Source organism: Pseudorca crassidens, chromosome X (genome assembly GCF_039906515.1).
Source record: "Pseudorca crassidens isolate mPseCra1 chromosome X, mPseCra1.hap1, whole genome shotgun sequence".
In the NCBI taxonomy this organism is placed as follows: domain Eukaryota; kingdom Metazoa; phylum Chordata; class Mammalia; order Artiodactyla; family Delphinidae; genus Pseudorca; species Pseudorca crassidens.
Window position 1 is genome coordinate 61151242 of NC_090317.1, and position 17967 is coordinate 61169208.

Consider the following 17967-nt stretch of genomic DNA (forward strand, 5'->3'; position numbering starts at 1 on the left):
CAATATTTCAAAATATTATATACTTATAAAATTAAAAAAACATAAGGTGTTTAAGGAGGCATTATTTAGATATATAATTAAAAGATTGTTCAGTTAGAACTAAAACTTCAAAATAAAGCATTTATTTTTATTTTGATATTTTACATTTGAGTGCATTACTTTTTGAAAATGTTTACTTGAGCATGAAATAATTTCATGGTTCAGCAGATGCTTACCCCTGAACTTGCTGGTGTTAATTTTTTTTAAGTACTTGAATTTTGGTTCTCTTGGCAATAGAGATTTAGTAAGATCGAGCTTTATAACAAAGCTAAATAAAGTGGTAACAATACTAAACTACAGAAACACGCACAGCTGCCTTCTTTTAAAAGGATAAAGAAATACTAAAAAATGTAACCATTGGATTGTGTTAATATTGTTAATTTATAAATAATACAAGTGCTGTTTTAATAATGAGTAGCACTTTTATTTAGGAGTAAAAATGTGTAGCCGTAGATAAAGGCTAGGTTTAGCAAAGTCTAATGTGTAGAATGAAATTTGAAGAATTATAATATAATTGTACTTAGGTGTGAGTTTTTAAAGAAGCCATTTAGTATAATTAAATATGCTTGATGTAGCAGGAGCTTTATAAAGATAAGTTATGAAAATGGTGACTCTAAATTATTTATTGGCTTGGTGATAATTACATGTCAGTATATTCCACGTACTTTTAGACATAGGCAAAATAGTTATAGACCACAGCAAGTGCTAAAGTTAAGGGTAGCTCAAGTTTTCATGTGAACAGCAATCAGCAGTATTGGTTTCAAACCATGGGATACAATTTCTAGATAGCTGCTTTCAAATATTTACTTTATGACTAAACAAAACATTTTGTGTGTGTGCATATGTATGTGTGTTTTTGTCAACTTAATGGTTACATGAGAGAATTAACACATTAACATATTAAGACATCTTCCTCATACTCTTTAACCATAAGTCTTTCTGTTCCCAAATTTGAATACCATTTTTAGTTCCATTTGTTACAATGGTATAAAACTGATCACTTTTTGTCATTCTATAATTATTTTTTAAACTATTTTAACTTCATACAATGTATTTGTCTTCCTGTCTGTGAATACTGATCCATGTAATAATTTTAATGGCTATAGAGGATTTTTCTGTTACATTGATATAAATATTTAACCAGTTTTTCATAAACATTAATTAAAACTATTGTTAACTTGTTTTCACTGATAATATTGATAAAATGCTAATGAATAAATTTGAGCCAATTCAATAAATATATTATGAATATATAAAATTAACAATTTCTTCATAGTAGGTATATTTGGTTTGCTAACTTATGCCCGTGAGAATATAAAATTTGCATGTTTCATTCTGGTCTGATTTTCAGAATGTAGAGCTACATAAAAAGCTACCTTTATTTTATTTTACATTGATTAACTGATCAAAGGCAAAAAAAATGATTGCTGTAGGCAAGACTCTTCATTTTATTAAATAATTCATTAGGATTAAGTTTATTGTTTGAAATATAAAATTTGATATGAACAGTAAAGGGAAATTTTAGGTGGTATTCTTAATTTGCTATAGTAAATATATTCTTGTAGTTCTATACTCATCACTTTCAATTAGATTTAATATATATGTTAGGCCCTTATGTATACTTAAATCTTTTTTTATTAATAGATATACTCCATTTGCTAATGGCCCCAATGATACTCCTGAAGAGATACTGCTGCGTATAGGCAATGGAAAGTTCCCTTTGAGTGGTGGAAACTGGGACAGTATTTCAGATGGAGCAAAGGTATAAATTATAGATGTTTTGTTTTGTTGAATTACTGTTAATTCCTGAAATCTTTAAGTTATAGCCTAGTCTGCATTCGCAGAGTATCTGATGGTGTTTTATGTCAGTATTTGTTTTTAAATCACAGTATTTGTTTTTAAGTCAACTCACATATATGTGTGGATTGAAGAAGACAAAGGCTGAATTTTTTTTTTTTTGCCATGCTTCTGGGACACATTTCTCTCTTATCAGTTCACATGTGATCAGGGAATATAAACCACTTCCAGTATTAACCAAAACCAAAAATGTAAATCTACTGAGGAAAAATACATAAAGCCAACTAAAGTTGGTTTCTGCATTTAATATGTTTTTACACATCATATCTTCTTTAGCACAGACATTGACTAGTGATTATGTAGGTGATTTTTATATGTTAACTTATTCTTAGAGAATATACAAACTTTTTATCAGTTGTACCTAGATATATACGATTGATGGCTAAGAGCTGTTCAATAGAAATGTTCAATATGCAAGCCACGTATGTAATTTTAAAATTTCTAGTAGTCACATTAAAAAAAAATAAACAGGCAAAATTAATGTTAATAATATATTTTATTTAACCTGGTATATCCAAAATATTTCAACATCTAATCAATATTTTAAAAATTAGTGAGATTTTACATTCTTTTTTCATACTAATTTTTCAAATTCTTGTGTGTATTTTATACTTATAGCCCGTCTGAATTTGGACGTACCTACATTTTAAAAGTGCTTAATAGCCACAGGTGGCTAGTGGCTGTCGTTATTAGTGAAGTTTCAAAGTAACTGACCTTACTTAATTTAGGGAAAAAATAATAGGTCAAGGCTTCAATATTAATTCTTACATTTATAGTCTAAAAATTTTAAGTTTTAAAACAACAACCCAAAGTTGTCAGCATGTGGTTTATAGGGCCCTGAAGCTTTTAAGCTACATTTTGAAGTAAAAAACATTTTAAGACAAAAGGATTTGCTTGTATTTAATATCTGCTAATGATAAAACCTAATTGTCTCAGGGACATTAGCTAATCTGTAGGATACATTATGTAGTAAATCTTGTATCCTGATCACTGTAGAATAAAAAAATCAGGGATTTGATTATCATTACCTTTCAAACATTAGAAACACAGGGAGGGGATTGTGTTTGGATCTTAGCCATAACACAAGTGTGCTGTGTGGTGTAGTAAAAGGAACACCTGATTGGAAGCCAAGAGAACTGAGTGCTAGTTTTTGATCTACTAACTGCCTGCCTCAGTTTGCTCATCTGTAAAATTTGGGGATTAAGTTCTCCCTTTGATTCCTTCCAATTCCAAAATTCCATTTCTATGCAATTTGGTTTATTTATAATTTGTCAGATTTCCCTTTATAAAGTGATTTAAACTACTAATATTATTCATTAAATATATGTATTTTCTAATCAGCCAAGTCATGCGTCAAAAAGTACATTTTCCCAAGGAACAATTCCAATGTTTAAAGCTATACACATGAAACTCTTGTGTTCCTCTAAAAAAAAATAACTAGCAACAGTGAATCTAATGCTGAAATAGAGATTTATATGCCACTTGTGCTTAGATTTTTGGTTTTCCATGTTCTATGTGTTTTATGTTTGCGTCTGTGTAATGCTTAAGGAATAATAGATATCAAAATTCAGTTTTATTCTTACCTCATTTAGTCTGATATTCTGGAGAAATTAACATAGAAAAATATATTGGGGGATGTTGAAATATTTCACAAGGTCTTTCATGTATTCCCTTTTTATGGATTAAATTACTTTAGTTCTGTCTTTGGAATTTTTCTGAAAATGGTGGCAGATTACTGAGCAAATGAGCTATATGAACTTTAAAAAAAATCTGTACATTTTAACAGTTCGATAATTTCTTGTCCGTTTTAAATTAGTGATGAAGGTAAACTATTGTTCAGTTACCCATAACTCCTTATACTAGTTCCCTTTAGTTGGGAGAACTGTAACATTTACTGTCACCTCATGACAATTGTTTTACTCAATTATAGTTCCTTATAAGTTGTTTTTCCCTCCAGTGGTTTTCTTGACATTGGTGAGTATCACTATCAGAAGCATATAGAAAATGATTCTGTTTGCCTCCTGTCCATGCACAGTTCCTAGAATTTGTTCATTCAATTAAATGGGGTGGGGGTGGGGGTGATAGTGGAAGTCATGTTAGCTTTGTGTGTCTTATTGCTACAATAGTTTCAGCATTGAGAACATTGACATTGCTGCTTCCCTTTTGTTAAACAGTGGGGACAAGGAGAAGAATCTGGTAAACAAAACAAAAGTAGAAGAGGCAAGAGAGTAATGAAATTTTCATGGTGTCACAATATATTAAAAATAAACACAGTAATACCTGATTAATTACAAGGCATTTCTATCTAAATTTTACAATAATTTAAGTAAGTAAAATGTCACTTATTTCAAATACATACACCCTTGACCAAAAAAAGAATTGCCCAGTAGAAGTTTTTACAGGACGGTTATTTGTGGCTTCCTCCCTTGCCTTCTTTAAAAAGAGCAACTTGTGCTTTTCCTCAACTGCATTCCTATTACTGCATTGTATGTACTTTTATTAGAGTATTAGTACTTAATCACTTTCTCCCTGGTTATATATTCATTTGTATGCATTTTTACTTTTCCCACTCAGGGAGCTTTAAATGTCATATTCACTTTTGCATTTCCTATCATACCTAGCATAATAAATACTTAATTGAATACTCTTTTCACAAGCTATTTAATCTTTTCCTCAAGTATACCTTGCATTGTTAATTTACACTCTAAGCTTTGTTTTGTCCAATATAGAAATATAAATATTTTCCTATTGTGAATGACTATAAATTTGAAATAAGTGGTCGGTTTTTTTTGATTAATCAATATAATGCCAATTTATAATAACACCAAGTTCTCATTATATGTGGGTCATTTCTTGAGCACTCTGAACTGTTACATTGACATACGGTACTTGCCCACTCCCATGCCAACATTACACTACTTTTATTTTAAAAGTCTTGTTATTGCATAAATAAGTCTCCACACCTTATCACTACCACATCTTCTTCCTCTTCAAAATTGTCTTGGCTGTTTTGGTTCTTTCTTTTTTTTTTATACAGCAGGTTCTTATTAGTCATCAGTTTTATACACATCAGTGTATACATGTCAATCCCAATTGCCCCATTCATCACACCACCACCCCCAGCCCCCCGCGGCTTTCCCCCTTTGGTGTCCATACGTTTGTTCTCTACATGTGTGTCTCAATTTCTTCCCTGCAAACCAGTTCATCTGTACCATTTTTCTAGGTTCCACATACCTGCGTTAATATACGGTATTTGTTTTTCTCTTTCTGACTTACTTCACTCTGTATGACAGTCTCCAGATCCATCCACGTCTCAACAAATGACCCAATTTCATTCCTTTTTATGGCTAAGTAATATTCTATTGTATATATGTACCACTGTGAATGGCTATAAATTCGAAATAAGTGGTCAGGTTTTATGTAAATATTTCTTTACCATTTTTGGCTTGAAGTTGCTTTTAAGTGAAGTTTTTTGTTCACATATTTAAAAGTCATAGATTTCTAGAGCTAGGTGGGATCTGGTCCATCATTTTGCAGAGAGATAAACCAAGGTGTGCAGAATTTATCTTGTCCATGGTCATACACTGAGTGGCATAGCTGGAATTGATTTTCATTCCAGTACTCTTTTCAGTCTACCACATGTTAGGCAAGACTTTCTGGAGGAAGAAAGGGCTTGATTAGCTTGGATTATGTGGATGGAATGGAGAAGAAAGAGGTCTATAACCCTTTAAGGCTCAGAGGAAAGGTGTTATCGTTCACCTACTTCTTTCCGATAATATGGAAATTAAGTATACCAAAGCTTATTACTTGTTACTTAGTCTATATTGAACAGCAGCTTTACAGTTAAAACACTATATTGAAATGTAAGGCTGGACACTATAAAACTCTTAGAGGAAAACATAAGCAGAACACTCTTTGGCATAAATTGCAGCAAGATCTTTTTTGATCCACCTCCTAGAGTAATGAAACTAAAAACAAAAATAAACAAGTGAGATCTAATTAAACTTAAAAGCTTTTGCACAGCAAAGGAAACCATAAACAAAACAAAAAGACAGCCTTCAGAATGGGAGAAAATATTGGCAAATGGAGCAACCAACAAGGGATTAATCTCCAAAATATATGAACAGCTCATGTAGCTCAATATCAAAAAAACAAACAACTCAATCAAAAAGTGGGTGGAAGATCTAAATAGACATTTCTCCAAAGAAGACATGCAGGTGGCAAAAAAAAGCTCATAAAAAGATGCTCAACATCACAAATTATTAGAGAAGTGCAAATCAAAACTGCAATGAGGTATCACCTCACACCGGTCAGAATGGCCATCATCAAAAAATCTACAAACAATAAATGCTGGAGAGGGTGTGGAGAAAAGAGAACCCTCCTACACTGTTGTTGGGAATGTAAATTGGTACAGCCACTATGGAGAACAGTATGGAGCTTCTTTAAAAAAACTAGAAATAGAGCTACCATACGACCCAGCAATCCCCACTCCTGGGCATATACCCAGACAAAACCATAATTCAAAATGATAGATGCACCCCAATGTTCATTGCAACACTATTTACAATAGCCAGGACATGGTAGCAATCTAAATGTCCATCAACAGAGGGATGGATAAAGAATATGTGGTACATATGTGCAATGGAATATTACTCAGCCATAAAAAAGAACAAAATAATGCCAACTGCAGCAACATGGATGGACCTAGAGATTATCATACTGAGTGAAGTAAGTCAGAGGAAGACAAATATCATATGATATCACTTATATGTGGAATCTAAAAAAAGGTACAAATAAACTTATTTACAAAATAGATGTAGAGTCACAGATGTAGAAAACAAACTTACAGTTACCAGGGGATAATGGGGGGGGATGAATTTGGAGATTGGGATTGACATATACACACTACTATATGTAAAATAGATAACTAATAAGAACCTGCTGTATAGCACAAGGAATTCTACTCAATACTCTGTAATGACCTATATGGGAAAATAATGTAAAAAAAAAAAAGATTGGATATATGATGTATGTATAACTGATTCACTTTGCTGTACACCTGAAACTAACACAACATTGTAAATCAACTATACTCCAATAAAAATTTAAAACAAAAACGAAAACACTATACTGAAATACTTCTAGAACTTCTAGTACTATAGCTTTCAAACACCTTGTGCCAAATAATACTAGAGAAAGACTACAATGTCTAAACAAAGCTAGGGAAATGCACTAGCAAATTCAATAATTAGAATTTTATTCTTATTTAATTGTGAGGGATAATTTGTTGTTACCTTTAATCAGGGCAGAAAGTGTTACTTATGTGTGGAACTCAGTTTTTTATACTGAGGAAGTATGAATTGTAATACATTTGACCAAATTAAAATGCTTGCAGTATAATTAGTAATAACTGCAGTGAAAATAATGGTTTATCTCAGTCACATGATTAAATTTGAAATAGAAGTGATGAATTATTAATCGGTAGTTTCCAAGCTTTAATGAATTTGCCATCTGAGTACTGTGAGAAGAATAGGAAAATTGCTATTCTCCCGTATTAGTGTTTGTTCAAAGAATTTAGAGTTTTGCTGACTTTTACTTAAAATGGATATTAAAAAAATAGGAAATCTTTAAGTCTAGATTACATTAAGTTAATCATTTTAATTAGTAATGGCTTTCTTCCAACTAGATTATCTAACTAAATACCCAGTGATTGTATATAAGTGATCATTCTTGTCATAGCTCAGTATCTTTTCTTAAAACTGGCCAACACTACTATATCTACTTTGAAAAAAGTGCAAAATTATTCATAATGTAGGGACAGATTTTTGTGTACTGTGGGTGAGCTCATTTTCCTCTTAGCTATCAAGAAAATTCAGTGAATATTACCTAAGATAATGACACATTTGCTTTTTCATCTGTCATCCATCCTCTCGTCATTCTGTCAAGGAGATTTTACTTATTTTTCAGGGAGGTTAAAAAGAAGTAAGATAGATTAAGCCCTATTAAAACAACTTCAAGTTCTTTAAAAGAAAGTAGCAAAATGTTGATACTGTGCTATGAAGCTATTTGATATTGTAAACTAAACAGCATTTTGTTCATCTTTCCAAGGAAACAATAATTAAAAAGTTTTATAAGCATTTAGGATATGGCCATGTTTACTGCATTTTCATTTTCATTTAAGGAGAATCCACTTTGTTTTTGGAAGTTAGTCTTTGTCTCCAAATATAAATTGACAATTTCAGTCTTATATAACTTAGCTGAATTTTACCCCAGAAATAATTATATCCTTTTTGCTTTAACAGGGTTCACCATATATCACAGTTTGCTTGGAACAGTCCTGGTTTATGCCTTTGGCTCTCAACTTTCCCATTTTGGATAACAAATTGTATGGCCATCTTAGCTTTAACTGTCCTTAATTTCAGTTAAATTTTTTCAATGAATATATAATAAAGCAATATTGTTGAACTTTGTTATGAAAAACTGATTTTTTTTTCTGAAACAGATTTTGATATTTTTCATGAATGCTTAGTGCTGTGAACATTGAGCACTTATTGTGTGTATATGATAGTTATTACTTTAGAAAGAAAGCAGCAATTAATTATGTAAAATTCAGACATCAATACTGAGTTTAATAGGGAAGATTGAGAGGTAGTATAGTTTAGTACTTATGAGCCAGACTCTGACTGACTGCCTGGATGCCTATCCTTACTTACTAGTTATGTGTTACATACTTAAAAGCTATGTGACCTTGGGAATGGTGCTTAACCTCTTCATGCCTTAGTTTTCACATCTGTAAAGTGAAGATAGTAATAGTACCTACCTCAGGGTTGTTATGAAGATAAACCAGGTTAATAAATGTAGCACATAGTCATAATAAGTGTTCAGTTAGTGTTAGCTAATATCATTAAGAATGTATAAAGCACTTTGATGATCAAATGTTAATCTTTGAAATTCCCATTAGCAATAAAAACCCTCATGAGTGAAATTAAAGCCATAGTAGTATATTTCAATATTTGTATAGGCCCATCTCCTAAAATTCTTTTTCATTCTCTCACCATCACTACCTGTACCTTTCAGTAAACCCTCAGAATCCACAGGAAAGTACTAAAGCTCAAATAAGGTTTAATGAGGAGCAGAGTAGTGTTAAATTTTAGTATGTATAGTTAGTTTATATGTTGAAACATACTTTGGTGAGTGGGAGTAGAGGAACCTATTGTTTTGGGCTAGACCATTGATTTTTTAAAACAACTTTACTGAGGGGTGCTACACAACAAAATGAGTATATAATTTAATGTCATGACATATTTACACACCAATGAAACCATCACAAAATCAAGATAATAAACATATGCATCACCCCTAAAAGTTTCCTCATGTTCCTTTATAATCCTTCCCTCCTGCCTCACATCCTGAACTCACAATCCCCCGCCCCTCACTCCCTGGCAACCAGGGACCTACTGTCTGATGCTACGGGTTAGTTTACATTTTCTCGAAATGATTATAAATGGAAGCATATAATGTATACTCTTTTTTGTCTCTTTCTCTCATAATTATTTTGAGATTCATCCATGTTGTTGGAGTGTATCAATATTTTGTTACTTTACATCACTGAATAATAATCCATTGTATGGATACACAACAGTTTGTCCATTTACCTGTTGATGGACATTTGGGTTGTTGGCAGTTTTGTGATATTCCAGTAAAGCTGCAGTGAGTATCCATGTGAAAGTGTTTACATGGATGCATGCCTTTCATTTTTGTATGAATACTCAGGAGTAGAATGATTGGATCATATATTTAACTTTTTAAGAAACCACCAAACTGTTTTTTAGTTCCTGTACCATTTTACATTCCCACCAGCAGTGTATGAGAGTTTTAGTTCTTCCATATCCTTGCCAATACTTGATTTGTTTGTTTTTTTGTTGTTGTTGTTTGTTTTTTTTTTTTCTTCTTTGGCCGTACAGCATGTGGGATCTTAGTTCCCCAACCATGGTTTGAACCTGCGCCCCCTGCATTGGAAGTGCGGATTCTTAACCACTGGACCACCAGGGAAGCCCCCACCAACACTTGATAATGATCATTCTTTTTTAATTTTAGCTCTTTTAAAATGTATGTAATGGTATCTCATATTATTTTAATTTGCACTTCCCTAGTAACTAACGATGTTGAGCATTTTTCATGTGCTTACTTGCCATCCATTTATCTTCTTTGAATTGCCCATTGACATCTTTTACCCTCTTCTTTTATTTTGGTCACTTTTTTTATTATTGAGTTTTGAGAGTTCCTAATATAGTCTAGATGTAAGTCCTTTATCAGAGCTATGCCTTACAAATATTTTCTCTCAGTCTATAAATTGTCATTTAATTCTCTTAATTGTTTCTAATGTTGATAAAGACAGTGTTTCACTTTTATTTTCTTCTCTGCAGCATATTTTTGGTGTTATAGCTAAGAAATCTTTGCCTTGCCCAAAATTTCAAGTGTTTGCCCCTGTGTTTTCTTTTAGAAGTTTTATAGTTTTAGGTTTTATCTTTAGATCTATGATACATTTTGATTCAGTATTTGTTTTTGGTGCAAATATATGGTTCAAAACTAAATTTTCCACACAGACACCTGATTATTCTAGCACCATTTGTTGAAAATACTATCCATTCTCTGTGGAATTACATTTCTATCTTGATCAAAAATCAGCTGCCTAAATATGCATGGTTCTATTTCTATAAATTAAGTCCCCTACATATGAACGAGTTCCGCTCCAAGAGCACGTTCATAAGTCCAGTTTGTTCGTAAGTCCAACAAAGTTAGCATAGGTACCCAACTATCAGAATTGGCTCTATAGTACTGTACTGTAATAGCTTTATAATATTTTCCCACAAATGATACATAAAAAATGAACAAACAAAAAAATAAAACATTTTTAATTGTACAGTACCTTGAAAAGTACAGTAGTATAGTACAACAGCTGGCATACAGGGCATTGGCATTGAGTGAAGAGGTAAGAAGCGTTACTGACTGGAGGAGGGAGAGGAGGTGGGAGATGGTAGAGCTGAAGGATCATCAGCAGTAGGAGACAGAGGGAAAGCTGCAATTTCACTCATGCTTGACGTTGATGACACAGGTTCTGGTTCCTTGCTGGATTCAATTTTATCTACCCTCTAGAAAAAATGATCCAGTGATATCTTGGTAGTAGCTCTTTTTTTCTCGTCATAAATGACACAGCACTGGATTGCATTCTGAACGGCTGCTGCAACCTTCGTGTACCATTCTACATTCAGATCCTGTGCCTCAGAAACTAACAGTGCCTCCTCAAATAAAGAAAATCCCCTTGCCATTTCCTGTGTCGTGAATCTCTTTGATTCTTCAGTTACTTCTTCTTCCTATTATCTCTCTTTGTCCTTTCTCTGGGCTTCCAATTCCTGGCGCTTCTTAGCAGTACCAGCTACATCACCACTGCTTTTACACTTACTTCCAGACATCCTGGGCTTGAAATAAAGATACTGTACTACTGTACTCTATACAGTACTGTACAGTAAAGTACACAAAAGCACAGCCACTTGTACATGATTGGACATGCGAATGCATGTTCGCATCTTTGAAAGTTCGCAACTTAAAGGTTTGTATGTGGGGGACTTACTGTACTTTCTATTCTGTTCCATTAATCTGTTTGTCTGTCTTTACTCCGTTGCCACACTGCCTTCATTACTGTTTCTTTATAATTAAGTTTTGAAATTAGGTACTGCTAATCATCCAACCGTTTTCTACTTATTCAGAGTTGTTTTGAAATGTGTCCTTTGCATTTCTTTATGAATTTTAGAGTCAGCTTTTCAGTTTCCACCAAAAAAGGCTACTAGGATTTTGATTGAGATGGGGTTGGATCTATAAGTCAATTGGGGGAGAACTGACATTTTAACAACACTGAGTCTTCTGATCCATGAACATGGTATCTCTTTCCAATTCGTTAGACCTTCTTTAATTTCATCAGTGTTTTATAGTTGTCAATGTACACATCTTACACATCTTTTATTGTGTATTTTACCTGTTTCCTATTTTTCATGCTATCATAAATGGCATTGTTTATAATTTCATGTTCCAATTTTTTTTGCTGCTAGTATTTAGAAATACAATTTTTTTTATATTGAACTTGTATACTACAACTTTGATAAAATGACATTCTAATAGCTTTTTTGTAGATTTCATCAGTTTTTCAATGTACACAATCATGCCATTCATGAATAAAGAGTTTTAATTCTTTCTCATGGATGTATTTTCTTTATTTTCAGTGGCTAGAACTTGCAGTATAGTGTTACAGAAGTGAAGAGGATGGACATTCTTATTTTGTTCCTGGTCTTGAGGGAAATCATTCATTTTTTTACCATTAAGTATGATGTTGGCTGTGATTTTACATAGATGCTTTTAATTAGGTTGAGGAAGTTCCATTCTGTTCCCAGTTTGATGAACATTTTTCTTAGGGATGGATGTTGGATTTTTTCAAATGCTGTTTGTATATCTGTTGAGGTAAATTACATGTTTTTTTTTGTTTTTTATTATAACATTTATAATTACATTGGTTTTCAATTGTTAAACTAACCTTGTATCCCCAGGATAAACACTTCGTCGTGATATGTTATCCTTTTTATATGTACATATAACTGAACTTGATTTGCTAAATTTTTGTTCACAAGTTTTATATTATGTTGATGAGGGATTTTGGTTTGTGGATTTCTTGTAATATCTTTCTGATTTTGGTATCAGGGTAATAATGGCCTCATTAAATGAGTTGGGAAACATTACCTCTTCTTCAATTTTCTGGAAGAATTATTTAGAATTGGAATTGCTTTTAAAATATTTGTTATATTGACCTTAAAAAAAAAACAGAAGAGCCAGTTATTTTACCAGGAAAATGAGTTTATTTGGGGAGAAGCAGAGAATTGCAATTCAGGACAAGCAAACTAGGGCAACCTATAGGCAAGACTCCATTTTAAATGAGGTTTCCTTTATTTATTTTACAGTTATAATTCACCAGTGAATTCATCTGGGCTTGGGGTTTTCTTTATTTCTCCTTGAGTGAGCATTGGTATTCTTTTCCTTTCAAGGAAATTGTTCATTGTTGAATATGATGTCATAAAGTTTTTCATAAAATCTCCTTACTAATCTATTAGTGTCTGTAGACACTGTCGTGATGTCTACTTTCATATTTCAACCATAATTATGGATTGGTCTTTTTCTCTTTTCAGATATATCAGTTTTTGCTTCATGTATTTTGAAGCTCTGTTTTTAGGTGCATAAATCGTTTATAAATTTGACCTCTTGATTAGTTGTCCCCTTTATCATTATGAAATGACCTTCTTAATCCCTGGTAATTTTCTCCATTATTATTGAAAGATATTATTGAAAGATATTATTGAAAGATACTCAGTATAAAATTCTAGATTTTCATTTCTTTGTGTTTTTTTTTAATTTCCAGTTTTTTGAGATATAATTGACATACAGCACTGTATAAGATTAAGGTGTGCAACATAATGATTTGACTTATATACATCATGAAATATTTGTCACAGTAAGTTTAGTGAACATACAGCATCTCATATAGATACAAAATTAAATAAATAAAACCCAATTTTTTACTTGTAATGAGAACTCTTAGAATTTACTCTAACAACTTTCATATAAAATATACAGCATTTTAATTATATTTATCATGTTGTATATTACATCCTTAGTACTTACTTATCTTGTAACTAGAAGTTTGTACTTTTTAGCTACTTCACACAGTTCTATTTCCCCCACACCCTGCCTCTGGTAACCACAAATCTGATCTCTTTTTCTATGAATTTGCTTGTTTGTTTTTGAAATATAATTGACCTACAACACTGTGTTAAGTTCCTGTTACACAACATAGTGATTCAATATTTCTATAAATTTCAAATTGGTCACCACGATGTCTAGTTACAATATGTCACCAAAGATTGACTATATTTCCCACACTGTACATTTCATACCCATGACTCATTTATTGCACAACTAGAAGTTTGTACCTCTTAATCTCCCTTACCTATTTCTTTCTTCACTGTACTCCCCTCCTCTCTCACAAACACCTGCTTCTTTGTATCTATAACACTGTTTATGTTTTGTTATGTGTGTTCATTTTGTTTTTGTAGATTCCACATATAAGTGATATCATGTGGTATTTGTCTTTCTCTGACTTATTTCACTTCACATAGTACCTTCTAGATCCACTCATGTTCTTGCAAATGGCAAGATTTCATTTTTAATGGTTTATTAAAATTCCATTGAATGTGTGTGTATATATACACACATATATATACACATATATATGCATTTGTTAATGATGGACATGTAGGTTGCTTCCATATCTTGGCTATTGTAAAAATTGCCACAATGAACATTGGACTGCATATAACTTTTTGGATTAGTGTTTTTTGTTTTCTTCGGGTAAATACCCAGATGAAGTTGCTGGATCATATGGCAGTTCTATTTTTAATTTGTTGAGGAACCTCAATACTGTTTTCCTTTGTGGCTGCACCAATTTACAGTCCTACCAACAACAGTGCATGAGGGATCCCTCTTCTCCACATTCTCTCCCAACACTTCTTCACATTCTCGCCAACACTTGTTGTTTGTTGTCTTTTTGATAATAACCATTCTGACAGATGTGAGGTGGTATCTCAGTGTGGTTTTGATTTTCATTTCCTTGATAATTAGTGTTGTTGAGCATCTTTTCATTAGTCTGCTGGCCATCTGTAGGCCTTTGGAAAAATGTTGATTCAGGTCTCCTGTCCATTTCTTAATCAGATTTTGTTCTTTTGCTGTTGAGTGTATGAGTTGTTTGTGTATTTTGGATGTTAACTCCTTATCAGTAATATTATTTACAAATATTTTCTTCCATTCAGTAGGCAGCCTTTTTGTTTTCTTGATAGTTTCCTTTTCTGTGCAAAAGTTTTTTTTTAGTTTGATGTTGTCCCATTTCTTAATTTTTGGTTTTGTTTCCTTTTCCTGAGGACACATGTTCAAAAAATATTGCTATGTCTGATGTCAAAGAGTGTACTGTTTATGTTTTCTTCTAGGAGTTTTATGGTTTCAGGTCTTAATTCTTTAATCTATTTTTAGTTTCTTATTGTATACAGTGTGAGAAAGTAGTCCAGTTTGATTCTTTTGCATGTAATTATTCAGTTTTCTCAACACCTTTTATTGAAGAAACTGTCTTTTCCCCACTGTATTGTTTTGCCTCCTTTGTTGGAGATTAATTGACCATATATGCATCAATTTGTTTCTGGGCCTTGTTCTTTTCCATTGATCTATGTGTCTGTTTTTGTGCCAGTACCATAATTTTTTGATTACTGTAGGTTTGTAGTATAATTTGACATCAGGGAGCATGATATCTACAGCTTTGTTATTTTTTCTCAAGATTGCTTTGGCAATTTGGGGTCTTTTCTGGTTCCATATAAATTTTAAGATTATTTGTTCTAGTTCTCCGAGAAATGTCATGGGTATTTTGATAGAGATTGCATTAAATATGTAGATTGCTTTGGGTAGTATGGACATTTTAACAATATTCTTTCAATCCAAGAACAAAGGATATCTTTCATTTCATTTTATTGTCTTCAGTTTCCTACATCAATGTTTTACACTTTTCAGAGGATAGTCTTTCACTTCCCAGGTTAAGTTTATTCCTAAGTATTTTATTCTTTTTAATGTGATTTTAAATGGGATTGTTTTCTTGCTTTCTCTTTCTGATAGGTTATTATTCATGTATAGAAAAGCAGTAGATTTCTGAATATTAATCTTGTATCCTGCAACTTTACTAAATTTATTCTAATAAATGGAGACATGAATTTTCTCTATATAGCATCATGTCATCTGCAAATAGTGACAGTTTTACTCCTTCCCTTGCAATTTGATGTATTTTATTTCTTTTTTTTTAATTGAAGTATAGTTGATTTACAATGCTGTGTTAGTTTCAGGTGAACAGCAAAGTGATTCAGTTGTATATATACATGTATATATTCTTTTTCAGATTATTTTCCCATATAGGTTATTACAAAATATTGAGTATACTTCCCTGTGCTATACAGTAGGTCCTTGTTATTTATCTATTTTATATATATTAGTGTGTATATATTACTCCCAAACCTACAATTTTTCCCTCCCCCGCCACCATTTCCCTTTGGTAACCATAAGTTTGTTTTCTACATCTGTAAATCTGTTTCTGTTTCGTAAATATGTTAATTTTGAATCCCTTTTTTTACATTCCACATATAAATGATATGATATTTGTCTTTCTCTATCTGGCTTACTTCACTTAGTATGATAATCTCTAGGTCCATCCATGTTGCTGCAATTGGCATTATTTCATTCTTCTTCATGGCTGAGTATTATTTCATTGTATATAAAACATCTTTCTCATTTCATCTGTTGATGGACATTTAGGTTGTTTCCAAGTCTTAGCTATTGTAAATAGTGCTGCAATGAACACTGGGATGCATGTATCTTTTTGAATTATGGTTTTCTCCAGATATATGCCCAGGAGTAGGATTGCAGGATCGTATGGTAACAATATTTTAATTTTTTTTAGGAACCTCCATACTGCTCTCCATAATGGCTGCACCAACTTACATTTATACCAACAACGTAGGAGGGTTTCCTTTTCTCCACACCCTCTCCAGCATTTACTGTTTGTAGACATTTTGATGATGACCATCCTGACCAGTATGATGTGATACCTCATTGTAGTTTTGATTTGTATTTCTCTAATAATTAGCAATGTTAAACATCTTTTCATGTGCCTGTTGGCCATCTGTATGTCTTCTTTGGAGAAATGTCTATTTAGATTTTCTGCCTATTTATTGATTGGGTTGTTTCATTTTTTGATATTGAGCTACCTGGGCTGTTTGTATATTTCAGAGATTAATCCTTTAATTAGTCTATAAGATGTCTTTTCATTTTGTTTGTGGTTTCCTTTTCTGTACAAAAGGTTTTAAGTTTAATTAGGTCCCTTTTGTTTATTTATTTTTTTTCATTACTTTAGGAGACAGAGCCAAAAAGAAATTGCTGCAATTTATGTCAAAGAGTGTTCTGCCTGTGTTTTCCTCAAGGAGTTTTATGGTGTCCAGTCATACAGTTAGGTCATTTTTTAAAATTTTATTTAATTTATTTCTGAATGTGTTGGGTCTTTGTTGCCGTGCACAGGCTTTCTGTAGTTGTGGGAGTGGGGGCTACTGTTCGTTGAGGTGCATGGGCTTCTCATTGAGGTGGCTTCTCTTCTTGTGGAGCACAGGCTCTAGGCTCGCGGGCTGTAAAGCACAGGCCCAGAAGTTGTGGCACAAAGACTTAGTTGCTCCATGGCATGTGGGATCTTCCAAGACCCAGGCTCGAACCTGTGTTCATGGATGGCAGGTGGATTCTTAAACACTGTGCCACCATGGAAACCCCACATTTAGTTCTTTAATCCATTTTAAGTTTATTTTTGTGTATGGTGTTCGAGAATATTCCAATTTCGTTCTTTTACATGTAGCTATCCAGTTTTCCCAGCACCACTTATGAAAGAGACTGTCTTTTCTCCATTCTATCCTCTTGCCTCTCTTGGTGTAGATTAATTGACCAAAGATGTGTGTGTTTATTTCTGGGCTTTCTATCTTATTCCATTGATATATATTTCTATTTTTGTACCAGTACCATACTGTTCTGATTACTGTAGCTTTGTAGTATAGTCTGAAGACAGAGTGTGATTCCTCCAGCTCTGTTTTTCTTTCTAAAGTTTGTTTGGGCTATTCAGGTTCTTTTGTGTTTCCATACAAATTTAAAAATTTTTTGTTCTAGTTCTGTGAAAAATGCCATTGGTAATTTGATAGGGTTTTCATTGAATCTGTAGATAGCCTTGGGTAGTATATTCATTTTCACAATATTGATTCTTCCAATACAAGAACATGGTATATCTCTCCATCTGTTTGTGTCATCTTCCATTGCTTTCATCATTTTCTTATAGTTTTCAGAGTACAGGTTTTTGCCTCCTTAGGTAAGTTCATTCCTATGTATTTTATTCTTTTTTTTAACATC

General features: G+C 32.6%; 1 protein-coding gene across 6 annotated transcripts in view; it reads left to right on the forward strand.

Annotated features, from left to right (window-relative positions):
* The window catches only part of RPS6KA6 (ribosomal protein S6 kinase A6), a 166706-nt gene that overhangs the window by 120985 nt on the left and 27754 nt on the right, over nt 1-17967 (forward strand). For 5 of the 6 annotated variants that reach the window (XM_067722337.1, XM_067722340.1, XM_067722335.1 and 2 more), the window contains one exon: nt 1684-1801. In XM_067722337.1, the coding sequence (XP_067578438.1) occupies nt 1684-1801 (118 nt within the window). Of the gene's footprint in view, nt 1-1683; nt 1802-8198; nt 8354-17967 lie in introns of those variants that run through there. The other variant, XM_067722339.1, reaches the window with a different exon arrangement.